We start from the raw sequence: 18,824 nt of genomic DNA on the forward strand, positions 1-18,824 counted from the left end.
TCAACTCTTTTATTAGAATTTTAATTATTTGTTTGAAACTTTAACTATTTCGTTAAGAATTTAACTATTTTGTTAAAAATTCAATTATTTCATTAAATATTTTATTATTTTATTAAAAATTCAACTATTTCTATAAAAATTTAATTATTTCATTACGCATTTAATTATTTTATAAAAAATTCAACTATTTCGTTAAAAATCTAGCTTTTTTCTTAAAAATTTAATTATTTAATTTAAAATTCAACTTTTTTGTCAAAAATTTGATTATTTATTTAAAAATTCAATTATTTCATTAAATATTTAATTACTTTATTAAAAATTTAATTATTTAATTAAAAATTAAACTATTTCGTTAAATAATTAATGATTTGTTTAATAATTCAAATATTTTGTATGAAAATTGGACCATTTTTTTAGAAATGCATCTTTTTGTAGATTGAAAATTCCACCTTTTGATAAAAACATTCAACTATTTTGTTAAAAAATTATTTATTTTATTAAATATTGAATTATTTTGCAAACAATTTTACTATTTCGTTAAATAATTAATTATTTTGTTAAAAAATCGATTATTTTGTTTGAAAATTGGACCAATTTGTTATAAATGCATCTTTTGTGGATTAATAATTCGACCTTTTTTATTATAAATTAAACTATTTTGTTTAGAATTAAATTATTTTGTCAATACTTCAAATATTATGTTTAAAAATTTTAATTGTTTCATTGAACATTTTACTATTTCGTTTAATAATTAATTATTTCGATGGAAATTCAAATATTTTAATTAAATCAGCTTTTTTGATAAAAAATTAAACTGTTTTATGGAAAATTTGTCATTTTTGATTGAAAGTTTATCTTTGATTAACGTTTTTGTTTTAGTTCTCTGGTTAAAAATTTAACTATTTAATTAAAAACGTAATTATTAGATTGAAAAATTAAATTTTTTATTGAAAATTCGTTCTCTTGGATTGAAAGTTCATTTTTTATTAACTTTTTTAAAATTATATTCTGTATCACGTTGTTGAAAATTCAACTATTTTATTTAAAAATTAATTATTCCGTTAAATATTTCATTATTTGTTTGAAAATTCAACTATTTTCTTGAATATTCCATCATTCGGCTAAAAAAGTAACAATTTTGTTAAGGAATTAATTATTTGGTTGAAAAATCAATTGTTTTATTCAAAATACATCATTTTGGAATGGAAGTTCATCTTTTATGAACTTTTTTGTTGAAAAATCCACTACTTTTTGTTTGAAAATTTAACTATTTTGTGGAAAATGTATCTTAGTGGATTAAAAATTAAATTATTTGGTTTAAAATTCAACTGTTAAAAATTTAATTATTTCATTTAAAATTCAACTATATTGCTAAAAATTGATTTCTTTTTAATTCGACTATTTCATTTAATATTTAATTATTTGTTTAAAAATTTACAAAAAAATACTTTGTTAAAACTTTAATTATTCGATTGAAAATTGAACTATTTTGTTCGATCGTCTTTACCTTGAAAATTCAGTTATTTTTTGTTTGAAAGTTGAAAAATTTGGTTGAAAATGTGTCTTATTAAATAAAAATTTTTAAAAATATTTAATTATTGGGTAAAAAATTCAACTATTTTGTTAAAAATGTAATTATTTGTTTAGAAATTCAACTATTTCATTAAATATATAATTATTTGATTAAAAATTTCAACTATTTCGTTAAAAATCTAATTATTTATTAAAAAATTGAATTATTTCAGTGAAAATTTAACTATTTTATGAAATTCGTTAAAGACTTTAAAGTTGATTTACAATTGGTTGAAAATATATCTTTGTCGATTAAAAATTCAAGGATTTGGTTAAAATCGTCTAATTAAAAATTTAATTATTCGGTTAAAAATTCAAATATTCTGTTACTCAGCTTTTTCGATCGTAAATTTAACTGCTTTATTGAAAATTCTTCATTTTAGATTAAAAAAGTTCATCTTTTATTAACTTTTTTGTTGAAATTCAACTTTATTCTAAAATATTCGACTTTTAGTTTTCAAAGTTTAAATAATTTGTTTTAAAATTGGACCAATTTTTTGAAAATGCCTCTTCATAAATTGAAAATTCAAATCTTTTATTAAAAATTCAACTCATTTTTTATCAATCTAATTAATTTGTTTAAAAATCAACTATTTTGTTAAAAATAATTGTTTTATTAAAAATTCGTTCTTTTAGATTGAAACTAATCTTTTATTGCCTTTTTTTTTGTTGAAAAGTGAACTTTTTTCTAAAAAAAGTCGTTTTTATCTTGAAAGTTCGACTATTTTTTATTTGAAAAGTGAACTATTTTGTTAAAAATTTAATTATTTAATTTAAAATTCAACTATATTGTTAAAAATAGAGTATCTTGAAAATTCAGCTATTATTTGTTTAAACATTGGACTATTTTGTTGAAAAAGCATTATTATAGATTACAAGTTCAACGATTTGGTAAAAAATTCAACTCTTTTATTAAAAATTTAATTATTTGTTAAAAAATTCAACTATTTCTTTAAAAATTCAATTATTTGGTTGAAAATTAAACTATTTTGTTAAGAATTTAATTATTTATTTAAAAATTACACTATTTCGTTAACAATTTAATTATTTGATGGAAAATTCAACAATTTTGTCAAAGTCGTTAATGTCTATTTTCTTAAATCGTCTTTATCTTGAAAATTTAGCTATTATTTGTTAGAAAATTGGACAACTTTATTCAAAATTTATCTTATTTGAATAAAAATTAAATGATTTAGTTAAGAAAATCAACTCTTTTATTAAATATTTAATTTTTTGTTTGAAAATTCAACTATTTTGTTAAAATTTTAATTATTTGATTGTAAATGGAACTATTTTGTTAAATAATTAATTGTTTGTTAAAAAATTCAAATCTTTTTTTTTTTAATTGGACCGTTTTGTTAGAAATGCATCTTTTTGTAGATTAAAAATTTCATTTTTTGATCAAAAAATTAAACTATTTTGTTAAAATTTTTATTAAGTTAATTTTATTTTTCTAGTTAATTTTTATTAATTTTCATTAAGTAAAATTTTAATATTAAGTAAAAAAATCGAATTATTTGGTTGAAAATTCAACTATTTTGTTAAGAAAATAATTATTTGATTTGAGAATTTAATTATTCGGTTGAAAAAGTTTTTTTTTTTAAATTTTAATTATCTGATTGAAAATGTAACTGTTTTGTTAAATAATAATCTGGAAAATTCAGCTATTTTTTGTTTGAAAGTTGGAACATTTGGTTGAAAATGCATCCTTGTAGATTAAAAATTCAATGATTTGGTTAAAAATTTAACTATTTTATTAAAAATCTAATTATTTTGTTGAAATTTTAATTATTTGTTCAAAAATTCAACTATTTTGTTAAATATTGAATTATTCGGTTTGAAAAAATGTTGTTAAGAAATTAAATATTTGGTAGAAAATTGAAATATTTGATTAAAGTCAGCTTTTTTGCTTGGAAACTTAACTGTTTTATTGAAAATTTAATTATTTTGTTGAAATTTTAATTATTTGTTCAAAAATTCAACTATTTTGTTAAATATTAAATTATTCGGTTTAAAATTAAAATATTTTATTAAAGTCAGATTTTTTGGTTGGAAATTCCACTGTTTTATTAAAAATTCGTTCTTGTGGGTTGTAGTTTTATTTTCTATTAACTTTTTTGTTGAAAAGTAAGCTTTTTTCTTGAAAAAATCGTCTTTATCTTGAAAATTCGACCATTTTTTGTTTGAGAATTTAACCATTTTGTAGAAAATGTATCTAAGTGGATTAAAAATTCAATGACTTGAGTATTCAACTGTTTTATTAAAAATTGAATTATTTGAATTAAAATTCAACTATTTTGTTAAAAATTTAATTATTTGATATAGTTTTTTTTTTGTTGAAATTTCTTCTATTTTCTTTAAAATTTTATTCTTTACTTGATAGTTAAACTATTTTGCTTGAAAATTGGACCATTTTTATGAAAATGTATCTCAAAGGATTAAAAAATTAAATAATTAAGTTAAAAATGAAACTTCTTGACTAAAAATATAATTATCCGATTGAAGAATGAATTATTTTGTTAAGAATATAATTATTTGTTAAAAATTAACGTAACACAAATTTAATCAAGTATTTTTTGTAAATAATTAAAATACAATTGAATTTCTTTGATTTTTATTATAGTAATTTAATTTACCTGTGCTGGTGAAATTGGGCAGAGGGACGTAAATGAGCGTCGGGAGTTCTTGGCGAGAATCCGTGGAAATTCCCACTGTGGCTACTTCCAAAAAAATGTCTCGATTGACTTTTGGCATGAACAACTCTTGGCTGTTGAGTGTACATTTCTTCCAGAACGCTCGGCGCTACATACGTAAATCCCTGAAGAAAAATAAATTCATAAAAATTATATATATATATATATTTTTTTTTATAAAAAAAATATATAAATTTCATAAATTTAAACAATTGAAAGATACGAATTTATCATTAATGAGACGACTAACTTGGAAAATCAGATTTGCAGATTCACTCAAAGTGCTCTCAACGGGAGAATCGACAGGCACTGTTGCTGTGAATTGTTCGTCAAATTGTGACGTATCATCCGCACTTTTCTGTTGAAAAAAAAATATTAAGAAATTAAATATTTCCTGCAAAATGCAATAAAAATTTATTTTAATTTATGACGTTAATTAAAAACAGAACAGAGCAAAATAAAGGAATTTTCAAACAAATACTTACATTTTCGTCTAACAATAACAATTCTTTACAACAAATGTAATAGTTAAATTTTCAACAACAAATTAATTTTCAATCAGAAAGATAAATTGTCAAACAAAACATAAATAATTAATTTTAATTTAAAAAAATTAATTTTCAACTAAAACTATGAAATATTCAATTAGAATAAGTTAAATTTACATTAAAAAAAATTAATTTCCTAAAAAAAAACTAACTTTTTACAAAATAGTTACATTTTCAAACAAAGTGATGGATTTTTAAATAAAATTGTCAATACTTAACTGAAATAGTTGAATTTTAAACCAGAAAGATGAATTTTCAATGAAAATAATTAATTTTAAAATAGAATAATTTGATTTTTGACCAAAAAGATTCATTTTCAACCCAAAATATTAATTTCTACCAAAAAAGATGAGTTTTTAACTGAAAATAATTTTTAAACCAAAAATTGAATGGTTAAATTTTTAGAAATTTTCAAACAATATGAATTTAAAAAAAAATGAATTTTCAATAAAAAATTAATTTTCAGCCAAAAAGATGAATTTTCAACGAAAATAATTCATTTTAACTAGAATAATTGGATTTTTGAATGTTCAAATAACAGAGGAATTTTTGCATAAAATTATGGAATATTCAATTGGAATGAGGTAAATTTTTAGCTTAAAAATTACTTTCCTAAAGAAAATACTTTCCTTAAAAAACTAAATTTTCTCAAAAGAAGAAACTTAAAAAAAAAATACAATTTTTCAACAAACTACATGAAGAAGTTTTAACGAAATAGTGAAATTTTTAATCAAAAAAGTCAAGTTTTTAACCAAATAGTTGAATTTTTAACTAAAAAATAATCATTTTAAACTGGAAATGGAATAGTAACATTCCTAGTTAAAAAAGTTAATTTTCAACAAAAAAAAAAAAAACGGATTTTAAAGAAAATAATTCAATTTTCAAAGAAAGTGATGAATGTAAAAATAAAATTGTGAATATTTAACTGAAATAGTAGAATTTTAAACCAGAAAAATGAATTTTGAACGGAAATTCTGAATCTTTAACAAAAAAGAGTGAAATTTTTAACAAACAAAAAATAATTTTCAATCAGAAAGATAAGTTGTCTGACAAAACATAAATAATTAAATTTTTAATTTAAAAAAATTAATTTTCAACCAAAAAGATGAATTTTCAACTAAAACTATGGAATTAGAATAAGTTAAATTTTCAGTTTAAAAAATTACTTTCCTAAAAAGAGTATCTTTTAATAAAATAGTTACATTTTCAAAGAAAGTGATGAATTTTCAACTAAAATTGTAAATACTAAGCTGGAATAGTTGAATTTTAACGCAGAAAGATGAATTTTCAACGAAAATAATGATTGTTTAAAGTAAAATAATTAAATTTTTGCCCAAAAAGAATAATTTTCAACCAAGAAGATTAATTTCTACCAAAAAAGATGTATTTTCAAATAAAAAAGATCATTTTTCAACCAAAAATTGAATAATGAAATTTTTAATCAATAACTAAATGTTCAAATAAAGAGATGAATTTTTGTCTAAAATTTTGTCTAAATTCACGTACTAAATGTTACGTTAAATTTTTTTTATAGATATTTGGTCTTTTTAGTTAGAAAATCATCTTTTTGGTTAAAAATTTAAACAAATTTTGCAAATTTTATTTCTGCTAGAAAATTTATCATTTTGATAGAAAATTAATTTATTCTATTTTTTGTTGAAAAATTGATTTTTTTAAATTTAAAATTCATATATTTTGTTGAAAATTATTCCTTTTTGGTAGAAAATTATTATTTTTTAAGTAAAGATTTAATTAAATTTGTGTAAAATTTTTTTTTAAATATTACCTTTTTCGTAGAAAACTGGTTTTTATTGAAAATTAGTATTTCCAAGTTAAAAATTCTATTTTTTGTTGAAAAGTCCATCTTTTTTAGTTCTAAATTCAAATATAAGAATAAAAATTCCAGTTAAAATTAAAATGTTTTGAAAACTAGTTTTTTAAATTTCATTAACTAAAAATTAAACTAGTCAATTTGTTATTGAAATTTTTTTGACAGACATTTAATCTTCTTAGTTAAAAATTCTTCGTTTTAGTAGAAAATTTAACAAATTTTGTAAATTTCAATTTTGCTGGAAATTTTTTTGTTTATTTGCAGAAAATTAATTTACTTGGTCAGGAAATTATTTCCCTAACTAAAAATTAAACTATACTATTTTTTGTTGAAAAATTAATTTTTTTAATGTTGAAATTCAGGTATTTCGTTAAAAATTATTCCAGTTTGGTAGAAAAACTGTAGAAAACTCAACTATTGGGTTCGGGTAAAGAATTGTGTTTTCTTTTTAATATAACAGTAAGGTTGAAAATGAATGTATTTTATTTGACGATTCAACGGTTAGATTATAAATTCCAGTTAAAATTAAAATTCTAGGTTCTTAGTTTTATTTTATTAAAAATTTATCTATTTACATAAAAATTAAACTATTCAATTTTTCGTTTATTTTTTTAAACAGAAATTTAATCATCTTAGTTAAAAATTTATCTTTATCCTTCAAAATTTAACAAATGTTGCAAATTTTGTTTTTGTTAGAAAATTTATCTTTTTAATAGAAAATTAATTTATTTGGTCAGAAACTTATTTCCCTAACTGAAAATTAAACTATACTATTTTTTGTTGAAAAATTTCTTTTTTTTTTAATCTTGAAATTCATGTATTTTGTTAAAAATGATTCCTTTTTGGTAGAAAAATAAATATTTTTAAATATTGAGAGCTAATTTTTTAAATGAAGATTTAATTAAATCTATGTCAAAAAAATGTTTTCTTTTCCATATCTTTTTGGTAGTAATCCTTTTTTTAAATTGAAAATTATTAACTTTTTTTAGTTGTAAATTCAATTATTACATTTAAAATTCCATTTAAAATTAAAGTTTCTGTTTGAAAATTAGTTTTTTTTTTAAATTTATTTAACTATAAATTAAATTATTCAATTTTTCGTTAATTTATTTTTTATAGCCATTTAATCTTCTTAGTTCAAAATTCATATTTTTGGTTGAAAATTAAACAAATTTCATTTTTTCTACAAAATTGATTTTTTTGATATTGAAAACTAATTTTTTACACTAAAGATTTAACTATATTTATGTCAAAAACTTTTTTTTTACAAAAATTTATTCCTTTTAAGTAGAGAACTATTTTTTATTGAAAATTAGTATTTTCTGGTTGAAAATTCTGTTTTTGGTTGAAAACTCCAGTTAAAATAAAAAAATGTTTGTTGCAAGTTATTCTTTTTTATTAAAAATTGATATATTTAACTAAAAATTCAACTATTAAATTTTTCGTTAAAATTCTTTCTTATAGATATTTAATCTTCTTAGTTAAAAATGCATCTTTTTGGTTGAAAATTTAACATATTTTGGAAATTGCATTTTTGTTCGAAAATTTATCTTCGGTAGAAAATTAATTTACGTGGTCAGAAACTTATTTCTCTAATTGAAAATTAAATTATTTATTTTTTGTTTGTTGAAAAATTAATCTTTTTTATTTGAAAATTCATGTATTTAATTACAAAGTATTCCTTTTTCGTAGAAAATTAGTTTTTTTTTATATATTGAAAACTAATTTTTATTACTAAAAATCTAACTAAATTTATGCCAAAAACTTTTTTTTTATAGAAATTCAATCTTTCTGGCAGAATACTATTTTTTTCTTGAAATTTAGTATTTTCAGGTTGAAAATTCTGTTTTTGATCTAAGATTCATCATTTTAATTCAAAATCCAACTCCTGGTTTGAAAACTTTGGTATTTTGTTGAAAATTCTCTCTTTTTTTGGTTTAAAAATAATGTTTCTAATTGAAAGTTTGTTAAAATAAAGAGATGAATTTTTGTCTAAAATTATGTATTATTCAATTGGAATGAGTTAAATTTTCAGTTAAAAAAATTACTTTCCTAAAAAAAAATAACTAAAACAGAAAACTAATTTTCAAAAAAAAATAGTTTAAATTTCAACCAAAGTGATGAGTTTGAAAATAAAATTATCAAAATGAATTTTCAATGAGAAAGATAAATTGTGAAACAAAACATAAATAATTTAATTTTAATTTACAGAAATTAATTTTCAACCAAAAAGATGAATTTTCAACTAAAATTATGAATTATTTAATTAGAATAAGTTAAATTTTCATTAAAAAAATTATTTTCCTTAAAAAAACTAACTTTCCATGCCAATTTTTTTTTCTAAATAATTAGATTTTCAAACAAAGTAATATATTTTTAATTAGAACAATTGGATTTTTATAAAATTATTGAAATTTGTAGTCAAAAACTAAATGTTAAATTAAAGAGATGAATTTTTGTGTAAAATTATGGAATATTTATATTATACTTTAATTTTTAGTTAAATAAATAATTTTTTGATAAAATGGATGAATTTTCTACCAAAAAAATAATCGTCTAGCAAAAATGAAATTGGCAAAATTTGTTCATTTTCAACCTTTTAACTAAGAAGATTAAATGTCTATAAAACAAAAATTCAACGAAAAATTGAATAGTGTAATTTTTAGTTGAATAAATTAACTTTCCATCAAACCAAAATAATTTTCAACCAAAAATTTTAATTTTACCTGAAATTTTCAATCTAATAGCTGAATTTTCAACTAAAAAAGATGAAATGTTCAACAAAAAATAGAATAGTTTCAGTTTCAGTTAGAGAAATAAATTTCTGACCAAAAAAAATTAATTTTCAAAGAAATAGTTAAATTTTCAATAAACCAGATGAATTTTCAACCGAAAAGATTTAACTTCCAGCTAACAAAATTTCGACTATTTTATTTTTGGTTAAAAATTTATCTTTTTTAAATGGCTATTGATGTGTTTTGTAGAAAATTTCCTTTTTTGTAGAAAATTCATTTTTCTTGTTGAAAATTCAACATTTTTTTCATTAAAAATTTATTTTTTTTTGAAAATTAAGTTTTTAGTTGAAAATTTAACCATTCTATGTATGGTTGAAAACTAATTGAATCATCAACTAAAACACATTAATTTTCAACCATAATTATATTCCTAACAACGAAAATATGAATTTTTTACCAAAAAATACTAATTGTTAACAAAATACATGTGTTTTCTAACCAATAGTTAACTTTTAAACCATGTAGATTATTAGTTGAATTTTCTACTAACAAAGAAATTTTTTTAACAAAAACCATTAATTAAAAAAAAAAAAAAGAAATTTCAACAAAATAGCAAAATTTTAAAACCAAAAGATGAACTTTGAACTGAAATTATGAATCTTTAACCAAAAACAGAATTTTCAACTTGGAAATACTATTTATCAATAAAAACGCGTTTTCTACCAAAAAGATTAAATTTATATGAAAAAAAAGTGTTTGACTAAAATTTATTTAGATCTTTATTTTACTAAAATTAGTTTTAAATATAAAAAAAAACTAATTATCACTACCAAAAAGGAATACTTTCTAACAAAATACATAAATTTTGAACTAAAAAAGATTAATTTTTCAACAACAAAAAAATAGTTTAATTTTCAATGAAATAGTTAAATTTTCTATCAAACAGATAAATTTTCAACCGAAAAGATTAAGTTTCTATCGAAAAAAATTTCGACAAAAAAGAGTTATCAAAGTTTTCAAACCCAGAGATGAGTTTGGAACTAAAATTATGAATCTTTAACGAAAAACAGAATTTTCAATCTGGAAATACTAATTTTCAATTAAAAAAAAAAACAAAACAGTTTTCTACCAAAAAGATGAAATTTCTATAAATTTCTCTACCAAAAAGGAATAATTTAAAAAGAAAATACATGCATTTTCAACTAAAAAAGAATAATTTTTCAACGAAAAATAGAATAGTTTAATTTTTAGTCAGAGAAATATGTTTCTGACCAAGTAAATTAATTTTCTACCGAAAAGATCAATCTTCTAACAAAAATGCAATTTCCAAAATATTTTCAAACAAAAAGATGCATTTTTAACTAAGAAGATTAAATATCTATAAAAAGGAATTTTAACGAAAAATTGAATAGTTGAATTTTTAGTTAAATATATAAATTTTTAATCCAAAAGACTAATTTGCAACAAAAATTTTTTATTTTAACTGGAGTTTTCAGGCTAACGGTTGAATTGACAAATAAACAAGATTAATTTTTCAACCAAAAACAGAATTTTCAACCAGGAAATACTAATTTTCAATATAAATCAGTTTTTTACTTAAAAAGATTAAAATTCTATAAAAAAAAAAGTTTTCACATAAATATAGTTAAATCCTTAGTTTAAAAAATTAGATTTCAATATAAAAAAAAATTATACTTTTTTACCAAAAAGGAATAATTTTTAACAAAATACATGAATTTCAACATTAAACAAAAAATAATTTTTCAACAAAAAATAAAATAGTCTAATTTTTAGTTAGAGAAATAAGTTTCTGATCATATAAATTAATTTTATACCGAAAAAATAAAGTTTCTGGAAAAAATGAAAATAAATCAACGAAAAGTTGAATAGTTTAATTATTAGTTAAATAAATAAAAACAAAACTCATTTTCAAACAAAAACTTTAACTTTAACTGGAATTTTCAATGTCATAATTGAATTTACAACTAAAAAAGGTTACTAATTTTCAGTTTGAAAAAACAATTTTCTACCAAAAAGATTAATTTTACATAAAAATCAATTTTTTTCACACAAATTTAATTAAATCTTTAGTTAAAAAAACTAGCTTTCAATATGAAAAAATATATTTTGCTACCAAAAAGAAGTAATTTTTAATAAAATATATGAATTTTCTAGCAAAAATGAATTTTCCAAAAATTGTTAAATTTTCTAAGAAAGCCATGAATTTTTAACAAAGAAGATTAAATGTCTTTCAAACAAAAAAATTTAACAACAAATTTGACATTTTAATTTTTAGTTAAAAAAAGTTTTAACAAAAAAACTAATTTTCAACCAAAAATTTTAATTTTAACTTGAATTTTCAATCTAATAGTTGAAATTTTAAATAAAAAAGATTAATTTTTCAACCAAAAACAGAATTTTCAACCAGGAAATACTAATTTTCAATAAAAACCAGTTTTCTACTTGAAAAGATTAAATTTCTATAAAAAAAGTTTTTGTCATAAACATAGTTAAATCTTTAGTTAAAAAAAACTAGCTTTCAATACAAAAAAAATAATGTTCTACCAAAAAGGTATAATTTTTTAACAAAATACATAAATTTCAACATTAAAAAAAAAGAATTTTTGAACAAAAAATAAAAAAGCTTAATTTTCAGTTGGAGAAATAAGTTTTCGATAAAAAAAATTAATTTTCTATAAAAAAGAGAAAATTGCTAGCAAAAATGAAATTTACAAAATTTGTTAAATTTTCAACCAAAAAGATAAATTTTTAACTAAGAAACTAAATGTCTATAAAAAATAAAAATAAATCAAGGAAAAATTGAATAGTTTAATTTTTAGTTAAATAAATAAAAACAAAACTAATTTTCAAACAAAAACTTTAATCTTAACTGGAATTTCCAATATAACAATTGAATTTAAAACTGAAAAATATTACTAATTTTCAATTAAAAAAACAATTTTCTACCAAAAAGATTCAACTTATATAAAAAGACAATTTTTTTTACATAAATTCAATTAAATCTTGAGTTATAAAAATTAGCTTTCACTATAAAAAAATATTTTTTTCTGCAAAAAAGAATTAATTTTTAATAAAATACACGAATTTTCTAGCAAAAATTAATTTTCCAAAATTTTTTAATTTTTCAACCAAAAACAGAATTTTCAACCAGGAAATACTAATTTTCAATAAAAAGTTTTCTACTTAAAAAGATTAAATTTCTATCAAAAAACAGTTTTTGACATAAAAATAGTTAAATCTTTAGTTAAAAAATTTAGTTTTCGATATAAAAAAACTGTAATTTTCTACCAAAAAGGAATCATTTTTAACAAAATACATGAATTTCCACATTTAAAAAAAGAATTTTTCAAAAAAAAAAAAAGTTTGATTTTAAGTTAGAGAAATAAGCTTCTGACGAAATAAATTAAATTTATACAAAATATAAAAAAATATATTTTTCTACCAAAAAAAAGTAATTTTTAATAAAATAGATGAATATATAATAAAAAAAGATTAATTTTTCAATAAAAAATATAATAGTTTAATTTTCAGTTCGAGAATTAAGTTTCTGACAAAATAAATGAATTTTCTAGCAAAAATAAAATTTGCAAAATTTGTTAAATTTTCTACCAAAGCGATGAATTTTTAACTAAGAAGAAGTTTTTCAAACAAAAAAAAATTCAATAAAAAATGTAATAGTTTAATTTTTAGTTAAATAAATAAATTTCTAAGAAAAAAATGTAATCGTCCACAACATTTTTTTATTTTAACTTGAATTTTCAATCTAATAACTGAATTTTCAAGTAAAAAGATTAATTTTTCAACAAAAAATAGAACAGTTTAGTATTATTTAGAGAAAGCAGTGTTTGAGGATATTTAATTTTCAATTAAACCCATGAATTTTCAACCGAAAAGATTCAATTTCCACCGAATAAATTTTCGACTATTTTATTTTTGGTATAAAATTCATTTTTTGGGTTAAAAATTCAGTTTTTTGGTTGAAAATTCAACTATTTTTCGTTGAAGATTTATTTTTTTTTTGAAAATTAACTTTTCAACTGAAAATTTAACTATTCTATTTTTAATACATAATTTAAAATACAAATAAAATCATTTGTAATACAAGTTAAAAAAAGACGAATTTAAAAAAATTGATACAGTTATATTCTTAATGAACGAAAAAAAAAAAATGAATTTTTTTCCAGAAAATTTTTTTTTTAATTGAAGATTCAATTAATTTTTTCAAAAATTCGTCTTTTCCGAACTTGTATTAAAAATTATTTTGATCAGAAATACTTACCAAAGATGGTTTGAAGGGAGGTTCGAGCTTGCGAGAAATCACATCTTGCCAGTTAATATGCATGAAGAAATTGTGTTTCATTATTTGCTCAGCATCTTCCGGTCCAGAGCCTAACCTTTGAATCACTTGTCTCTGTAAAAAAATAAAATAAAAATAAATAAATAAATAAATAAACATAACTCATTTTTATTTAAAATTATTTATTGTACTTTTCGAGACTAACTTTTAGCAATTTGCGAATCAAATCTCTCGCTTCGGTTGTGAGATACTGAGGGAGAACCAACCTTCCTCTCAGAATTTTTTCTATTGTTTTCCTTCTGTCTGCGCCGGTAAAAGGGGGCTTTCAAAAATCAAAGAACAAATTAAATAATACAGAAAAAATGAGAATTATTTTTTACAAATGTTTTTATATATTTTATTTTTATTTGCTTCTCATCCAGTTTTCTTTATTTTTGTCCAATGAAAGAGTTAATTTATTTTTTAGGACATTTTTAAAATCTTTTTTTTTTTAAATAAATAGGATTTGAAATTTGATTTTAGTCAGATTTAAATTAGTTAAATTTAAATTCACAATATATAATAGGAAATATAATATAATATAATGTAATTTAAATAAAATAATAATTGTGGATTGAGTACCATTCCAGTGAGCATGTCGAACATCAAGGCACCCAGACTCCACCAATCAACGGCCTTTCCATGACCACTTCTTGTCAGAATTTCAGGTGCCCTGAAAAAATTCCTCAATCGTCAGAAATCTGATTGGAATTTTTAAAATAATTTTTCCAGATAAGAATGGAAACTGGACTCACATATATTCAATTGTACCACAAAATGTGTGGGTTACAGTTCCTTCCTGAATATGCTCTTTGCAGAGACCAAAGTCGGTGAGTTTTACGTGTCCTTCGCTGTCCAGCAAAATATTTTCAGGCTTCAAATCTCTAAAATTTACCATTTATTCAATTTTTCGTTCTTTAATTATCCATTTTTTTTAAATCTACTACGTGAACCTATTTTCTTGGTTCATTCATCATTTTAGTTAAATAAAACTTTTTTTTTTCTAAATTTAACTATTTATAGTTAAAATTTTTTTAACCATATCATGTTTGTAATTATGGAAAATTTATTTTCTTAACTAAATTTATGTAGAACATTTTTTTTTATGGACATTTAATCTTTCTGGCAGAAAATTCATTTTATTTGTTTCAAAACTTATTTGTTTAACTAAAACATAAACTATTTTTTACTTTGTTATTTTTTTTTGTTTAGAAAATTAGTTTTGAAAATTAATTGTTATTTAACAAAAAATTTAACTAAATTTTTGAAGAATTTTTTCGGTAGAAAATTCATTTTCTTTTAAATGGAACTATTTTGTTAACATTCTTTCGAAATATTTTCTTATTTATCTATTCCATGTTTTGTTTCACATTAATATTCTTTAGTTGAAAATTCAACTACTATTTGTTTTAAAAGTTCTGTATTTTGTTGAAACTTTTATTTTTGTGGTTATTGAAAATTAAGTTTTTAACTCAAAATTTAACTAAATTTGCCTCAAAAATTTTTCTAGAGATTTAATTTCGTCGAAAATTTAATCTAATTTAAAATTAAACTTTTCTATTTTTTGTTGACAATTTATCTTTTTTAGTTGGAAATTCATTTATTTTGTTTAAAAATTGTCTTCTTCTCGTAGAAATATAACCTTTTCGGCAGAAAATTTAACTATTTGGTTCAAAATTAATTTATTTCGTTAAAAATTTAACATATTTGTTAAAAAATTCACATATTTTTTTCAACTTTAATTTTTGTGGTTATGGAAAATTAATTTTTTAACTCAAAATTTAATTAAATTCATGTAGGAAGTTTTTTTTTGTATAGACATTTAATATTTTTGGTAGAAAATTCATTTCTTTGGTTTGAAAATTTATTTTATTTATTTAAAAACTTATTTATTTAAGTAAAACATAAACTATTCTATTTTTTGTGGGAAAAATGATATTTTTTAGGGGAAAATTCATCCATTTGTTAAAAAATTATCTTTTTTTGGTAGCAAATTAACCCTTTTAGTTGAAAATTAACTATAAGATTAAAAATTCAAAGATTTTGTTAAAAGTTCATATATTGTGTTATTTTTTCTTTAGAAAATTAGTTTTGAAAATTAACGGTTTGTTAACCAAAAATTCAACTAAATTTATGTAGAAAGTTTTTTTATAGATATTTAATCGTTTTGGTAAAAAATCCATTTTTTTTGTTGTTGAAAATTGGACAACTTTGTTAAATTTTTTTTTGTTGATTCATCATTTTTGTAAAATAAATCTTTTTCTTCTAAGTTTAACTATTTTGTTAACATTCTTTCTGAATTATTTTCTTGACTGGAAATTTAACTATTCCATGTTTGGTTCAACAATAATAATTTTTAATTGAAAATTCAACTAATTGATGAAAATTCATGTATTTTATTAAAAATGATTATTTTTTGAAAGAAAATTAATCTTTTTGGTTAAGAACTATTTTTTCTTTTGACTAAAAATTAATTTTTTAATTGAAAATTTAAATTTATCATGCTTGTTTGAACATTCATCTTATTCAGTTGAAAATACAAATTTTTTTTTAAAGTTCTGCATTTTGTTAAAACTTTCATTTACATGGAAATTTTTTTCCAGACATTTAATCTTTTTGGTAGAAAATTCATTTTTTTGGTTTAAAATTTATTTTATTTGTTTCAAAACTTATTTATTTAACTACAAATCAAACCATTCCTGTTAAAAAATTGATATATTTTGTTGAAAAATGGCCTATTTCTATAGTACATTAACCATTTTGGTTAAAATTTGTATTAAAAATTAATATAATATGTTAAAAATGATTCTTGTTTGGAAAAAGGATTATTTTTTGATTGTAAAATATATATTTTTTTTTTAGTTGAAAATTGATATACTTTATTGATTTCTCTTTTGGTATAAAATTTTTCTTTTGAATTTAAAATTGAATTATTTTGTTAAGAATTTATTTTTTTTATTATTCATCATTTTAATTAAATATGCCTTCTTTTTTTCAAAATTCAACTACTTAGTTAACATTTTTTTGGTTGAAGATTTATTTTATTTGAGCAGAAACTTATTTACCTAAATCAAAAATTAAAATATTCTATTCTCTGTTGAAAAATTCTTTTTTTTTAATAGAATATTAACCCTTTTAAATAAAAATTATATTAAAAATTAAGATATTTCATTAAAAATTATTCTCAAAAATAAAAAAATAAATTTTATTGTAAATTAATTTTTTTAGTTGAAAATTTCTATATTTTATTGAAACTGTATCTTTTGTGGTATAAAATTTATCTTTTAGATTTAAAATTGAATTACATTGTTGAGAATTTATTTTTTTTTTTCAAAATTTCTGTATTTTCTTGGAACTTTCATTTTTGTGGTGATTGAAAATTCATTTGTTTTTTGCTTTTTTTTTTACAGAATATTAACCTTTTGGGTTAAAAATTGAACTATTAGGTTACAAATTATATGAACAAAAATTTTTATTGTAAGTTATTTTTGGTTGAAAATTAATTTTTTTAATTATAAATTTATTCCATTTTCGACGATTTTTTTTATGGAAGACAATCTTTTGGGCTAAAAACTGATTGCTTTTAATTAATTTTTTCACTGAAAATTAACTAAAAATTTAACTATTCTATATTTTGTCGAAAATTCTTTACGGGCTGAAAACTTTATAGCTTTATGGCTTAAAAACTGATTTCTCTGTATGAAAATTACACTACTCAATTTTTTTTGAAAAATTGATCTTTTTAGTTGAAAATTAATCTATTTTTAAAAAATTTGGTCTTTTTTGGTAGTAATGTAACCTTTTGGGTTCAAAATGTAACTATTTTGTTAAAAGTTATTCTTTTTAGGTTGAAAATTATTTGTTATTGAAAATTAATTTTTTAACTAAAAATTCCAGGAAATTTTTTTTTTAATCAACATTTTATCTTTCTGGTAGAAAATTAATTTGTTTGGTAAAAAATTTAACTTTTCTATTTTTTGTTGAAATTCTATCTTTTTAGTGGAAAATTATTTTCTTTTCTTGAAAATTTGCCATTTTTTCGCAAAAATATTACCTTTTTGGTAGAAAATTCAACTATTAGGTTGAAAATTCCATTAAAAATTAAAATGAGTGGAAGAAAATTAATCAATTTAGTTGGGATTTTTTTTATTGAGAATAAACTAATTTAAATATAAATTGAAAATTTCAATTTTTCGTTGACATTTTTTTATAGACATTTAATATTTATATACTCTTTTTTCAAACAAAGAAAATAAATTTTTAACGAAGAAGATTAAATTTCTATAAAAAATGATAAATTTTCGACAAAAAGTTTTTATCCAAAGAACTTTTCCACAAAAAAAAAAAAAAAAGAATTTTTAATCAAGAAGAACGATTTTTCGATCTAAAGTGGGGAACTTTGAACAAAAACAGTTAGATTTTTGACCAAATAAAATGACTTTTTTAAAAAGAAAATAGTTTAATTTTCAAGCAGACTGTTGAATTTTTGACCTAATAGTTGATCTTAAAACATAATACTTGAATTTTCGACCAATAAAATGAACATCTAACAAATTAGGTCAACTTTTAACCAAGCATTTGAATACTTAAAGACAAATTAAATAGTTAAATTTTATGTTACGAAAAGTAATTTTTTACAAACAAAAAAAAAAATAAATAAAAAATAAACGAATTTTCAACGAAATAGTTAAATATTCAACAATTAATTAATTAATTCAGTTTCTGTAATTTTGTATTTAAAAATGATAAATCTAAGTTTTAATCTATACGAATGAGAATAACAATTAGAAAAATAATTTTTCTTCCTATCTCGGCCGAAAATTCGAGTTTCTTCCCGGCGTATCTTTACCGAAACCTACCGTTCCTTCCCGCCCTGCGCGCCATCTAACGAATCGTATAGACACTGCTATCTCGACTCTCGACCATGAGGATTTCTAACCTAAGCTGAATTTTGTTGATTTTGTTGAAACGAAAAGTCTGTATGCTATCATACACACATTTTACTGAAAAACCTCCAGTGAAACTTACTTTTGGCCCATCTGCAAAGCGGTTGAAGATTACTGATGAAACGTGTACGAATAATAACAA

At 19.6% G+C, this 18,824-nt stretch overlaps 1 protein-coding gene across 1 annotated transcript in view; it reads right to left on the bottom strand.

Annotated features, from left to right (window-relative positions):
• LOC117172170 (ribosomal protein S6 kinase beta-1) overlaps positions 1–18,824 on the bottom strand; it is a 44,431-nt gene that overhangs the window by 8,982 nt on the left and 16,625 nt on the right. The window contains exons 7-12 of the mRNA XM_033359998.1: positions 14,492–14,620; positions 14,319–14,409; positions 13,903–14,019; positions 13,680–13,811; positions 4,516–4,623; positions 4,209–4,390 (exon numbers count right to left, since the gene is read on the bottom strand). Coding sequence (XP_033215889.1) covers positions 4,209–4,390; positions 4,516–4,623; positions 13,680–13,811; positions 13,903–14,019; positions 14,319–14,409; positions 14,492–14,620 — 759 coding nt within the window. The remainder of the gene's footprint in view (positions 1–4,208; positions 4,391–4,515; positions 4,624–13,679; positions 13,812–13,902; positions 14,020–14,318; positions 14,410–14,491; positions 14,621–18,824) is intronic.

This window comes from Belonocnema kinseyi, chromosome 1 (genome assembly GCF_010883055.1).
Source record: "Belonocnema kinseyi isolate 2016_QV_RU_SX_M_011 chromosome 1, B_treatae_v1, whole genome shotgun sequence".
Taxonomy (NCBI): domain Eukaryota; kingdom Metazoa; phylum Arthropoda; class Insecta; order Hymenoptera; family Cynipidae; genus Belonocnema; species Belonocnema kinseyi.